Genomic DNA, 15190 nt, shown 5'->3' on the forward strand with positions numbered 1-15190 from the left:
ATGTGTTGTTTCTACCTTTACATCTGCTATGCAGGATGCAGAGTTATGGCATGCCAGGTTTGGGCATGTAAATTATGGCAGTCTCATGGCACTTCAGAAGCTGAAAATGGTAGATGCTCTACCTAATTTAGAGACTCCTCCTAGACATGTGTGTGAGGGATGTATTTTGCGAAAGATGCATCGTCAGGCTTTCAAAAAGGATAGAGTTGTTAGAGCTGTCCGCAAATTGCAGCTCATTCACAGTGATGTATGTGGTCCAATGAGGACACAATCCTTGGGAGGTCATTGGTATTTTGTTACTTTTATTGATGACTTTTCCAGATATGCCTGGGTGTATGCTTTGAAGAACAAATCTGATGTCTTTATGCATTTCCGACATTATGTCAACATGGTTGAAAATGCAACAGGACAAAAAGTGCAGACTCTCAGAACTGACAGAGGGGGGGAATACTTATCTAAAGTATTTGATGCTTTTTGTTTAGAAAAGGGCATAGTACACCAGTGTACTACACCATATACACCTCAGCAGAATGGTGTGGCCGAACGAAAGAATAGGTCACTCATGGAGATGGCCAGGTGTATGCTGAAAGCAAAGGGATTGCCACATAAGTTTTGGGTGGAAGCTCTTATGTGTGCCACTCATGTGTTGAACAGGTGCCCTACAAAGGCACTCAGATCTGTTACACCCTATGAAGCTTGGTTTGATCGGAAACCTAGTGTTGATTATTTCGTGTGTTTGGTTGCTTGGCTTATGCACATGTACCACAGGAGCTTCGTGGGAAGCTTGATGATAAAGCCATAAAGTGCATATTTGTTGGCTACAGCAGTCAAAGTAAAGGGTACCGTCTCTATAATCCTGTCACACGCAGGATTTTTGTGAGCAGAGATGTTGTTTTTGCAGAGAATTCAGCACAACCCATTGCTGAATTTAAATTTCAGCAACCTCAGGAGTCTTTTGATGTATTTGAAGGGTTGATACCCATTGGCATAGGAACCACAGTTGATATACCGGCTGAATTTCAGAATTTGCAGCCACCACCTCGTGTGTTTGATGCTTTAAATCAGCCCCAGGCTGAGCCTAACATACAGCAAGCAGAAGAGGATATTGTTGTACAAGAGAGGACAGCTTTGCAAGAAGCTAGAACCATTCCTCGTTGGGCTATACAGACTCTTCAAGAGAGTAGACTTGCTGCTCCATTACCAGGTAGGACACGTAGGAGTACACGTGAGGCTGAAAGCTCTCATTTTTCAGAGTCAGCTTGGGTGAGTTCTATTATGGATGAAGAGGAACCTGAGAGTTTTGAAGATGCAAGTGAAAATCAGCATTGGATGCAGGCCATGCAAGCTGAATTGGATTCTATTGTTAAGAATCATACATGGGATTTGGTGGATTTGCCTCCTGGCAAGAAGGCAATTGGTACAAAGTGGGTTTATAAGGTTAAACGCAAACCAGATGGTACCATTGACAGGTACAAAGCAAGGCTGGTTGCTAAGGGCTATGCTCAGAAAAAGGGCATAGATTATGAAGAAACTTTTGCCCCCACTTCTCGGATGACCACCATCCGTGTTGTTGTTGCTATGGCTGCACATTATGGCTGGTTTGTACATCAGTTGGACATAAAAACAGCCTTTTTAAATGGTGATCTTGAGGAAGAGGTTTATGTGATACAACCTCTTGGTTTTGCTATGTCTGGTGAAGAGCACAAGGTGTGCAAGTTGAGAAAAGCTTTGTATGGCTTAAAACAAGCACCGCGCGCCTGGTATGCAAAGATTGATGCATTTTTGACTAGCCAGGGGTTCACCAACAGTCCAACTGAAAGCACCCTCTACATCAAGAGAGATGGGGGGGATATTTTGATAATCATTCTTTATGTAGATGATATGCTGCTCACAGGTACTGATGCGGATAAAATTTCAGATTTTAAGTCCGAACTCAAATCTGCTTTTGAGATGTCAGATATGGGTATGTTGCACTATTACTTGGGCATACAGTTCATACAAAGTGAGAAGGGTATCTTTATGTTACAGTCGAAGTATGTACAGAGACTGTTGGAAAGATTCAAATTTCAAGATTGTAAGCCTATTTCCACTCCTATGGAACCAGGGCTGAAACTTACAGTACATGATGGCAGTGAATCTTTTGATGCTATTCTCTATTGTCAGGCTGTTGGGTGCCTGATTTACTTGTGCAACACCAGACCGGATATTCAGTATGCAGTATCCAAGGTGAGCAGATATATGCACAGCCCACGGATGCTTCATTGGCAAGCTGTAAAGCGTGTGTTTCGTTACTTGCAAGGCACCAAGTCTTATGGCTTGATGTTTCCCAGGGGGGGTGACTTGCATTTACATGCATACAGTGATTCAGATTGGGCTGGTGACTTCGACACAAGGCAGTCTACCAGTGGTAATTGTTTCTTTTTGGGACACTCATGCATTTCATGGTTGAGCAAGAAACAATCTACAGTAGCTACCTCGTCTTGTGAGGCTGAGTACAGGGCAGCTTTCACAACGACAGTGGAATGTGTTTGGCTACGCAGACTCTTGGCAGATCTTCATCCTTTATTGGAGGAGCCTACTCCGATTCTCACTGACAGTCAGAGTGCTATTGCAGTAGCACGGAATCCTGTGTTTCATGCACGAACGAAACACATAGAGATACATTATCATTATGTCAGAGAAAGACTTCATGCAGGGGAGATCAGCATGATCTATTGTCCAACACATGACAATGTCGCAGACATTTTCACCAAAGCTTTACCTCGAGAAAAGTTTGAAGCTTTCCGCAAATCTTTAGGCTTACTTCCTTTTGGTGATTGACATCATGCCTTGTACCCACATTGGCACTGCAGGGGGGTGTTAGAAATAATGTCCTGACATTATTATGGGCAGTGGCCAATGTATTAGGACCGGCCGGGCACTTTTTACTCACTTTAAGTGAGGTTTTTTCCCCGCGCCCAATAAGGCGCCCAACTTACCGTTATGTGAAACGGGCACCAGTTAGGGCTATTATATGCCCTAAGTTTTGTAACAATCTTATCTTCATTATTTGAGCTCCATCGTTTTGCTCCTTGCCTCCACACGTTTTGTTCTGTTTCTTCGTGTGCTCCACACCGTCTCTCACACTCACAGCCAGGAGTGGACATGACCAACAAACCCCCCTCAAGTGAACGGTGTGAACGGGTAGCAGGGTGATAAAGCTATGAATGTTGCCCTGCACTATGCTCCACAGCAAGAGTGATCAAGAGAGATCACGATAGCAAAGATGAACTGCATGTGCCAATGGGAAAAGCAAGCACCCCAAGCTTTGCAAACCATCATTTCTTTGTCTTTATTTCTTGTATTCCCTTGCACATCTGGGGAATGGCAAGCACATTTGCCTTTTGCTGCTTCTCATTGTCCTTACTCTTACACTCAGGGCACTCATGAAACATGTGATCTTTGCTACCACATGAGAAGCATTTCCTTGGCATATTGCTTCCTTTGCTCCGGAGTGAGGCTAAACTTGTTCTTTCTTTTCTGAGAGGCATCCTTGGGCTCCATATTTTCAGCTTTCCCACCACTCTTTATATCTTTCACAAAAAGTTTTGCATGCTGTCCGCTCTTTTGCTGGTTATGACCAGCCCTCTCTTTGCCCTTGAAAGTATGGTCTCCTTTGGCAGAACATTGCAATTTATGCTCTAGTTGCTCGGTGGTGAGAGTGGCTGCTATATAGTCCTGCAAGGTAGCATTGTAGTGAGTCTCAAGACCGGATTTGTAGACCAGTTGAAGTCTAGACTTGAACTTCCTTTTCTTCTTGGGTTCTCCCACAAACAAGAATGGCGAGACCTCTAAGTAGATCTTCCAAAACTTGTTTATGTGTGTGCACAGACTCATTGTCCTTTTGCTCAATCTTATCCCACTTACTCATGATCTTCTCCACGGCATTGGGAGGCAAGAATTGTGCGGAAAATCTCTCTTTTAAGTCCTTCCATGTGTGAACGGGGCTGCTAGAGAGCTTTTCCGTGATCTACCACTGGGTAGATGAGCCCTTTAGAAACATGCTCACTTGGCAAATCTTTGATTTCTCAAAAAACTCCTCATCATTGAAGGCAATGTCTAATTGGGTTATAAAAGCCATTGCCTTGCTTGCATCATAATCACCATGATAGGCTTCAGATTTTATAGATTTGTCACCTGCTTTGAATTCTTTAATCTTCTTGGCATGGTGACTCTCATCTTCTAGCTTTCTCTTCCAGTTATCCAATGGGGCAGCAGTAGGTGCATGTTTAAGACCTTGGCGAGAAACATGCGGCATGGAGGCATGTGCTCTATGCAATGGTGACGATTGCAAAGGCGGCCTCCCAACACTTGCATTCACATGAGGATCCTTGCATGAGACTCGTTCACCATGGGTATACTCGGTGGCATGAGTGGCAGGTGATACATAATCAGGTTTGGTTGTCTCAACATTATGCACAACTTTCAGCCCATGATGGGGCTCATCTCTAGCCAATTCCATAGGCAAAGCACGGCTAACATGCCTATCACTTTTCCCATGGGAAGTGTGCATCACATGTACATTTATATCATGTTTGCCACTCTTTTTGGCAATGTACATCCCTTTCTTTCCTGATCCATGTGGGATGGAGGCTTGCTTGGAAGTTACGGAAGCCTCATCTCTGTGTCATAAGACTTTATCCTCCGATACATAGCATTACTTGTTTCCACATGTGGGGGTTCTTTCACACAAAAGTTCACCTGCGTTGCCCTAATCTCCACTGTGTATAAGGTAGTTGTGGGCTACCTCCGGGGATTCATACCCAATTCCTTCACCATAGAATCCATAGTGTGTGCCACCATAGACTCGGCCTTAGTGGCCTTCATAAGCTTGTGAACCTGCAGGTTATCATAGAGCATCTTGAGCTCTTCTTCCCTGGCATACAACTGCCTTTTGACATGCTCAATCTTTGCTTTCAATACATTTGTTTACCTCGAGAAGGCTGTCCCACCTGTATTTGCTCCTCTATGTAACTTGCATGCATATGGTTATTGCCCAAAGCTTGAGAAGTAGGAGTACCATTTGCTTGGCCATGTGAACTAGCCCATTGACCACTTTGTGCATGGCTGTCCATAGTGTTTGACAGCTGTCGACACGGAGCCCAATGCCCAAACGATCATTTTCCCACTGAAAAGAGGGAAACAACCATGCTCTAATACCACTGTAACTACACTAGCTAGGTGTGAACGTCCTTGGGCACCGTCTCGTGAACAATACGCACGTCGATACTTAAAATGTAAAATCCACATTGCACAAAACAACTGAATGATACATCACTGCACAAGATAACTTGCAAAAGAGAAAGGCACTGCAGAGTACACCACCACTAGGGCCCCGAATGGGCCGACCCCCCCTCAATACTGAAGTATATTATTGGAATGGCGCGAGAGACTTCGTGGCCAAGGAGGGCAAGAGGTCTCGGATCTATTCCAGTGCCGACGTGCTGCCAATGAACTTGCATATCAAGGTGGTGCCCTGGAGGCAGGTCATTGAAGAGGCGAGGAGCTGGAGGTTTGCTTTGGATAGGAGGGAGGGGGGGCTGGTGTGAAGAGATGGGATAAAGGAGTGGGAGTGCAGAGGGGGCGGAGAACAGGGCAGCGAGTGAGGAGAGATGGAGGTGGGGGTAACCAGGGCTATGGGCAGGGGAGGGAGAGGGGGGGGGTGTTGTGATCACGAATGTGAGCTCTAACTTGTAAGAAGTCTGAATGCCACCACAATTTGCATTATCAAGGCTTGCTTTGAATTCTTGTAATCTTAAAATTGTGTAAGTTCCAATTTTCTCGAGGTTCTATATTTTTTTACAATCCTTGGTATGTGACTTTCAAGATTTATTTGCATTGTATTGCAGGTTCCAGTGTCTCATATCAGAAACTTTTCTATAATTGCGCATATTGATCATGGAAAATCAACTCTAGCAGACAAGCTTCTACAAACAACTGGTACTGTCAGTGATAGGGACATGAAGGAGCAGTTTTTGGATAATATGGACCTTGAAAGGGAAAGAGGGATAACTATCAAATTGCAGGTACTTATGATCATTATGATCGTTGTTGCATGATGATGGTGTTAGCTCTTGCTTGCATCCTAGTTCAAGTCAAGATTAGCTATCTCATAAGACCTACCGCCGTTTCTCCTTATACATTTTTATTTTTCTGATGGTTTGCATCTAGCTGATGCATATATGTAAGCGACTCCAATCCCCCTCCCCCCCCAAACCACCTTCGTGGGCTACCCTTAACTTTTGCATCCCCTTTATATGATCTCATCATAAGATAAACTCCACCAAGAAGCACTGTTTTCCTTTCCCCCTTGCAACTGCCAAAAGACACTTTAATCTTACTTTTTGTCATAGTCACAATTAACATTTCAAAGCTTTTGACGTTTTGAGGTTTTTGTGGTTTTTTTGCGAAAGGTTTTGTCCCTCACTAAAAAATTGAAAGATTTCAAGAAATTAATATTTTCATAAAATTTTAAATATTTAAAAGTATTGTAGAAACCACTCTAAAACTGTGTAATCATGAAATTTTGGCAAAAAAGGAGTAAATTACCAAAATCAGGGAAATTTGGCAAAATTGGGGAAAAAGATATAAAATAGAGCACACATGGATTGTGGAAGAGTAAGAATAGCTTCAGAAGAAAATCTAAGAACTACCCTCTTCCTCAGCTTCGCACAAAATCCGAGCATCCCTACTAGTTGAAGCCTCATAACACAATGTCAAGATTATCCATCACAAGGAAGCTCGAGAACCATTAAAATCTCATTCTTAGCCTTGGTAGAAGCAAAGCTGAGACATTATTTGTATGGATCCAAATTTGTTGTCTTGATTGACCATGAGTCGAGCAATTACTGAGGAATCTTTACCCTTCTCGGTCTTCCGCTTGGGACACTGCCTCCAATAGTGGCCTTTCTCGCCACAATCATTACAGGTCCTCTCTGCCTTTAGTTTCTCGCGGTCAGCGTCGGACTTCTTCTCAGAAGACTTCTCCGATGAAGCCTTCCCTTTGCCCGAGTTACGGCCTTTCGACGTTGGCCAGTTAAGGCCTCCGAACCTCCACCCTGAGGAGGGTTCGTGAATCGTTCCTCCTGGTCCAGGACCATGGGCACAAGCTCCTCCCAAGTGATGGTGCTGAGCTTGCCACCCACTGGTAATCAAAGAGGAGTAAAATGCTGAGTACGAAGAGGGCAAATGTGACAGCAACATGATGGCCATGTCCTCTGACGATATCTCCTTCCCAGCCTGAAGAACTTCCTGCTGACGAGCCTGCAGCTTGTTAATATGCTCCCGCATCGTCGACGACTTTGCAGGGCTCATAACCCACATCTGTACTTCCAAGGAAATCCTCTTCATGGGCGATACCCTGTTGTAAAGTGAGGCCAAATGCTGCCGTATACCTCTGGTCAGCGTCATATGCTTTACATGATTGATTACATGTGGTGGGCAGTTGAGGAAAATAAACGAACGGACCTTGGCGTTGACACGATCCCACAGCTGTGTCTGGGCCTCCCGGTCCTTTCGGATCGACGGTAACTCCCCTTCCTCTACTTCCGGCCATGGAACACCAACAACGACGAAATCGGCGAGGTCGTAAGACTCCAGGACAAATTCCATCATCACCTTCCATATGCCGTAGTTGCTCCCGTCCAACTGACGGTCCACCGGGAACGTGGGGAGTGTCGGGATCTTCACATGTCTCTCGGCCATCTCAAACAGATCTGCCATAGCGGGGATGTACTCTGAAAAGGGGTGGGTGGGTGGGTGGGAACAAAGAAGAACTAAAACCTGCAAGTGGCTGTCCAGTAAATCAGCCCGCCTTCCTCTTGCACCTTCTCTTCCCGATCAGCCCAAAACAGTCCACCAATCAGCCACAAAACAGTCCCCCTCTTGCTCACACAAGTCCCAAGACCTATCTAGAGCCTAGGGCTCTGATACCATGTCAGAATACGTAGCGGAGATGATGACCAGATCTGGGAACACGAGCAAAAAACGCATGCAGAAAAACAGCACAAGAGAGAGAGAGAAGTAGGCGTGTAACTCTGCTCTGATATACACAAGAAGATCCCGAATATGATACAAGTGTAGTATGGGGGCTGGGGGCCTATTTATATGCCCCCACATGTGTAGTCGGCTGCCTACAGCAGGCCGACTGGCCCCCGGTCATCGGGCGTCCACACTTGGGCGTCCGCCCGTCCATACTTGGGTGCCCGCCTGTTAGTATATCCCTAACTTAGCTCGTCAATCAGCCTGCCTAGCTCCAAGCTTCCCCAAGCCTCAAAACTAGTCTTGCGTGCGTGTAGCACACGGTAGATACACACTGTGCACATGACATACTCCCCTTCCTCTAAGAGCTCACTCCTGAGCTCACTAAAAAGCTAGGGTAATCTCTCTGAAGAGTAGTCAATGTCTCCCATGTAGCGTCCTCCTCATCCACTTGATCTTGTATTCCGTGATAAGCGTATTACGTAATCTTCTTTCACGAAATCCAAGAATCTTTTCAGGTTCGTGCGGAACAAATGTCATGTCCTCGACATCTATGATTTCTTGAGGAGTAACTAACTGATCTGTTCCACCTAGTACTTCCTTAAGTCTACTGACATGAAATACAGGATGAACTTTCACATGAGAAGGCAAATCCAATTCATATGCAACTGAACCAATCCGTCGTGTAACACGAAATGGTCCACAGTATCTAGGGGATAATTTCGGAGATCGACCTGTCCGTAAAGTCTCGGAATCTTTCGGAACTCTCAAATACACCATCGTTCCTTGAGAGAACTCTCTGGGTGAACGATGTCTATTAGAATAAAATCTATCTCGATCTTGAGCACTTCTAATAGATTCCTTCGCAACTTGTAACATTTCCTGTATATCTTGCAAAAAATTACGTGCTGCATCATGCCGAAGTCCTGAGAATCCTACTATAACAGGTGATCTAGGTTGAAAACCATACATAAGCATGAAAGGACTAAAACCTGTACTCGTATGCTTAGTACTGTTATATGCAAATTCTAACATAGGAAGATAATCCTCCCATGAACTCTGTCTTTTGGATACATATGCTCGAAGCATATCCTCCAAAATCTGATTCACTCTTTCAGTCTAGCCATCCGATTGAGGATGATCAGAGGAACTCAAATTCAAAGTTGTTTCCAACTTCTCAAAAACAAGTTTCCAAAAATCACTCGTAAACTTTATCACTGACTATGTCCTGCGGTAACTCGTACAGTCTAAACAATTGCTCGATAAACTGCCTTGCTAATTGCATAGCTCTAATAGTCTTCCGGGTCGGTAAAAATCTAGCCATTTTTGTCAAGCGATCTACCACAACCCAAATAGAATCGTGGCCATGATGTGTTCTTGGCAATCTGGTAATAAAATCCATGGAAATACTTTCCCATTTATTACCTGGGATTTGCAAAGGATGCAACAACCCAGCCTGTCTAAAGTGTTCAGCTTTATTTGCCTGACAAATCTGACACTTGAGAACATAATCTTCTACATACCCTTTCATCTTTGGCCAATAAAAAGTGTGTTTCACTAACGATAGTGTCCTGTGTACCCCAGGGTGTCCAACAGAAGGGGCGTCGTGACACTCCTTAAGAATCTTGGACCTAATGTCTGGGATGTGTGATACACAAATTTTGTCATTACGGAATAGTAAACCATTCCGAATCATCCACTGGTCTCCTGCAGCCTGAATGGTAGACTGCTTAGTCATTGAGTCTTGGTCAATCAATGAGCTCCCGTCCTGGATCTTCTACCAAAATGGACCAAAATAACTATCAGTCCTGCAAAGCCCTCTCAATGACTGAAATAAGTCAGTAGAAATCTTGGTGAACGACAAAGAATTCACCTCTCTAATTTGACTAAGCGCATCTGCAACACTATTCATGGACCCTTTCCGATAACGGATCTCAAAATCAAAATCTTGCATTAACTCCGCCCAACGAGCTTTCCTTCCTCTCAAATCATCTGCATCACACACATACTTGATTGACTGATGATCAGTCAATACCACAAACTTGGAGCCATATAAATAATGTCTCCAAACCTTGAGAGCGTGAATCACAGCATAAAGCTCCTTCTCAAGGGTTGGCCAATGAGATTGAGTGTCGTCTAGCTTTTTACTTTCAAAAGCAACCGGTCTGCCATCTTGAAATAGAGCAGCCCCGATAGCATAGTCACTGGCATCAGTTTCAAGAACATAAGGCCGACTAGGATCGGGTAATGCTAAGATAGGTGCTTTCTTGACTTTATCTTTCAAAAATCTGAAGGCCATATCCAAATCGTTATTCCAAGTGATAGGTTGATTTGACTTACGTCCACGACCTTTCAATAAGTCGGTCATCGGTAGTGTGAGCTGAGAGTACTCCCGTACAGATTTCCGAAGAAAAACAACAAAACCGAGAAAAGAACGAAGTTGTTTCACTGTTCGCGGTATAGGCCAGTCCGGAACCTTCTGAACTCGGTCATAGTCAATGCTCAATCCATCGCGAGTGATCTTGTGTCCCAAGTAAATGATTTCTGTCATAAAGAACTCACATTTACTTATCTTAGCATATAGTCGATTCTGTCTTAAAATAGATAAGACAATCGTAAGGTGTCTGACATGATCCTCAAGAGTACGACTATATATCAAAATATCATCCAGGAACACCACCACAAATTTTCCCAAATGTTCACGAAAAAGATCTTTCATCATTTGCTGGAAAGTGGCTGGAGCATTGGTTAACCCAAAAGGTAATACGAGAAACTCGTAATGGCCATACCTAGTCCGAAAGGCGGTTCTTTCGACATGCCTTTCGGACTACGTATCTGGTGATAGCCAGTACGTAAATCTATCTTCGTGAAATATTTCGCTCCTGCTAATCGGTCAATCAGGTCATCTAATCTAGGGAGAGGATAACGGTTCTTAATGGTCAGCTTGTTCAATCTCTTGTAATCTATACACATTCTCCAGGTGTTGTCCTTCTTTCTCCTAAGCAACATAGGTGCACCCCAAGGTGATTTACTTGGACGGATCTGGCCCATCCTCAAATAATCTTCGAGTTGTTTAGCCAACTCATCTTCCTCAGCTTGGCTCATCCTGTAAGGTGGAATACTGACAGGATGAGCACCAGGGATCAAATCAATACAATGATCTACTGCCCGTTCAGGTGGTAAACCCGATGGCAGCTCCTTAGGAAATACGTCTTGAAACGAATCAAGTATCTTCTGTGATTCTTTGCTTTCAAACACACTTAATTCTTTTACATCCATGGAAGGTATGAGAAATGAAGAAAGTGGAATCAAGACACAATGGAAAGCGGTATACAAAGAAGAATCCATTATATTTCCAAAATCAATTGTATTTACAAGAGGTTCCTAAGAGGGATGAATACAATCACCTAAAATACTATACTGGGTGTCCCTATGCTGAAAAGAAAAAATATGACTAGACCAATCTATCTGGACTTGAAGAGTCTTAAACCACTCAATCCCTAATAACAAGTCTACATTCTCTAGGTGCATTACATAGCATTCCAGAGTATCTTTGTAGTCCTGAATCTGGATTGGAAGTATCTCCACCTTTCGATCCCATACTTGCCTTCCCGCAAGTAGGCGTAAATCATAGGTATGATCGCTGGGTGTCGTATCAAGACTCAATTTTTGCACAAGTTAGTAGTTAACAAAATTGTGTGTGCTGCCAGGGTCTAGAAGAATGTGAATCTTATGGCCATTCACTTCTCCATAAACTCGGAGAAGATCATGCAAGTACTTTAGAATTGAACAGACAATCAGAACAAGTACTAGGGCGAGAAAATACAGTAATTGCATACCTGTCAAAGACAACTGGTTAGCTGCCTTTGGCTTGGGTCGTGCGTTTGTCTTTGCACTCTTTTGCTTTGGGCACTCGTTACAAACGTGTCCTTTTTCTTCGCAGATAAAACAACGTTCTTCCTTCTTGAGCTTTAAAGTCCTAAGGAGTCGTTTCTTCTTCGCTGGTGTTGAACTTGAATTCTTCGAAGGTTGGTCCAAAGACTTTCCTTCAGTCGTGTTAGCCATAGGTGCGGAGAACTTTCGTTTATGCTTGTTCCCCTGCTCGGTAACAGGTTTCGACTTGGAAGAGACCATTGTATCATCATAGATACGAGCTGAATGAATGGCCTCGTTCAATGTTTTACATTTGTTATTTTTAACCTGTAATTGGTACGAGTCTGGTAAACCAGCTACGAAAAACCCCAAAAGAGTAGTGGGATCCATCTTTGTATGTTTCATCTGCAAGTCCATAAACTTCTGGAGGTAGACCTCATAAGTGAGGTGCTGCGAGGTCATGGTCAAAGCTGAAAACCGGGCAACAACATCATAATCATCCTCTTTCTTGAGGAATTCTTTCTTGAAGACGTCTTCGAATTGTGCCCAAGTCGTTGGCTTAGGGTTGAGTTCCTTCCACCAAAGCAAAGCTTTGTCGGACAGGAAACCTGTTGCTAACTGGATCTTCTTTCCATCATCATATGGATGAAACCGAAAGTGAACTTGCCACTTATGTAGCCACGTGTCCACGATCTTCTTGGTGCGTTGCTTTTGCTCGCCCCCGAACGGTTCCGGAGTAATGTTGGGGCCTAAAGCAGAAGCCAAGGTATCCATACCCGATAGAGTAGAGAGGGTAGTGGTCAAAAGAGCGATGGAGTTCTGCAAAGCTTGCATCTGGGCTGCGATTTGTGCCTGACGTTCCGACGAAGAAGCTTCGAGAGCTACTTTGAACTCTTGGAAATCTGATTTTGACACAAAATCGTCAAAAAGATCGGCATCGGTACCTTTCGTAGCCGGCAAGCCTTCGCGTTCCACAAGGGGCTCCAACTTTGATTCTTGGGTCGACATTGTGAAGAGGGTAAGTGGAGAGAAAATTTGATCTTCGCACAACAAAAGTGCGAGTGAACTTGAGAGCTTGAGAGCTTGAAAACTTGAGAGATGTGTGGCAAGAAGCCCACTTAAGGGGTTTATAAAGATAGCCCCAAAAGCTAGCTTTAGCTTTTGCTTTTGTGTTTTTTTTTAAAATACATATACATATATATATATATATATATATATATATATGTATATATATATATATATGTATATATATATGTATATGGATATATATATTCTAAACTCTTAAAAAAAAAATAAACACTTTTGAACCTTGGAGGGGGGGGGGGGTTAAACTTTAAACAAAAAAAAAAGTTAAACAAAAAGAAACGAAAGCCCCAAAAAAGGCGTGTGCTTTCCTTGTTTTTTTTTTCCTTTCCTCCTGGATTAACCCCGCCGGCGTGCTGCTGTCTGTTGACGTCAACCTGCGTTGCCGTCATCGACTGCTGCCGGTGCATGGTTTCTTGCCGGCGCCTGTGTGCGTCACTCGTGCAGCTGTCGCCACCTGAACGGCCGGTGCTGCCGGCGCCGCCAGCCTGGCGTAGGCCTGACCACAAGGCCACGTGGCCTGGCCTGGCCTGGCCTGGGCGCCTGCGCTAGGCTGCGTAGGCCTGGCCGCCTGGCTACGCAGGCCTGGCCGCCTGGCTACGCAGGCCTGGCCGCCTAGCTATATAGCCCTAGGCGCCTGCCCGACTGTAGCCGCCGGTAGCCCATCGCCTGCAACCTGTACATCAGTACCCGGCCAGCAGTACAAACGACACACACACGTTCAACCAAAAAAGCATCGTGCTTTTTTTTTTCTGCTTCTCACTCGACTTGCTCATGCGGACGACTGCACAAGCGACTTCCCTACTTCTTGCAAAGCAATCAACCCTACTTAGACTACCACCTCCCATCAACATGGGTTTCTTTGATGATGAGAAAACACATACTGAATCTGAAAACAGCAGTATGCACAGAAAAAACAGCAAGCTTTTCTAACACATACCTTTCTTCGACCTCATCTTCTCTACCTACCGACTTGCTCGTTCACGAGGTATGCTCTGATACCACTGTCAAATCCCCACGGATCTCCTCGTGATCGTTCTTGGTACGAGACTCGAATCCTGCAAACAAACGAACAAACAAACAAACAAGGGGGTGCAGGCTTGACTCACCTCCCAACCATGACAGCCGTGGGCAAGCCCACAATCTTGGCTGTCCCCACCGAGCCACGAGCTGAGCTAACTAGGATGACGTACCGACCAATCTCCTCCTTGCGACGTCCCATACAGCCACGAAGCTGCCCTCGCGGGCCTCGAGATTGCTGCCGGCCTCGGTTGCATAAAGCAGGTGCACTTCTGCAATAGATCCAGGCTCCAAGACCATAGAGCTCTCACAAACTCGCGAGACTCTCTATATTCCAATAACTAACCTTGGCCACCCTTTTATAGGCTCTTGGCCGGTCATCGGGCGTCCACACTTGGGCGCCCGCCCGTCCATACTTGGGTGCCTGCCCGTTAGTATATCCCTAACTTAGCTCGTCAATCAGCCTGCCTAGCTCCAAGCTTCCCCAAGCCTCGAAACTAGTCTTGCGTGCGTGTAGCACACGGTAGATACACACTGTGCACATGACAACACCCTCTTATCTGGATAAGATAAGTGTGTGCCATGTGTCATGTCCCCATATGTGAGTATGATTTGTGTGAGTCAAAAGATAAGGTTTGCAACCTATAAAAGCATGCACTTGCTGTACTTCAAATCATAATCAATCAAGCTATCATTGAGTGGTGTAAACATTTGAGCATTGTCCTTTTCTTCTTTTCCTCTCTTTCATACTCCAATATGGAGCTTCACTCTCCTTAGGGTAGCAACATTGTACCAACATTTGGTATCAGAGCCGCTGTCTGGACTTGGACCTCGCGCACTGTGCTTATCTCATTTTGTTGTCTCCACCTGTGCCACCTATACGCTGTCGGTGGCCCCACCCGCCTGGTGGACCCCATGATAGGGTACCGGCTGGGTTGAGTTGAGCAACGCCGCTTAGTCGGCTGGGCGGACCGGGGAGGCAAAGACCTCGGCTAAGTTGCCCACTCTAGCAGGCGGTACTGGGCACCATTTGGCCTTGCCGGGCCAACCCCTATTTTGCCATCACCGCAGCAATCTCCTTCCTCGCCACTTCTTGCTTCGAATTTTTGGCTTCGCTTCCCATCTTGCAATCTCCTTTTGGTCACCGTTCCGCGACTTCTCGTTTGCACCTACCGCCATCACCGCTTCCGACTGG

The 15190-nt window shown here is 44.9% G+C and overlaps 1 protein-coding gene across 2 annotated transcripts in view; it reads left to right on the forward strand.

Annotated features, from left to right (window-relative positions):
* Positions 1-15190, forward strand: part of LOC147630353 (translation factor GUF1 homolog, chloroplastic-like) — a 97091-nt gene that overhangs the window by 6659 nt on the left and 75242 nt on the right. For both annotated transcript variants that reach the window (XR_015267631.1, XM_086810212.1), the window contains exon 2: positions 5889-6065. Coding sequence is in view for 1 of the 2 variants with exons in the window: in XM_086810212.1 (XP_086666338.1) it covers positions 5889-6065 (177 nt within the window). In the remaining variant the exon portion in view is untranslated. The remainder of the gene's footprint in view (positions 1-5888; positions 6066-15190) is intronic.

This window comes from Cibotium barometz, chromosome 16 (genome assembly GCF_041138505.1).
Source record: "Cibotium barometz isolate CiBa-2024 chromosome 16, ASM4113850v1, whole genome shotgun sequence".
Lineage (NCBI taxonomy): Eukaryota > Viridiplantae > Streptophyta > Polypodiopsida > Cyatheales > Cibotiaceae > Cibotium > Cibotium barometz.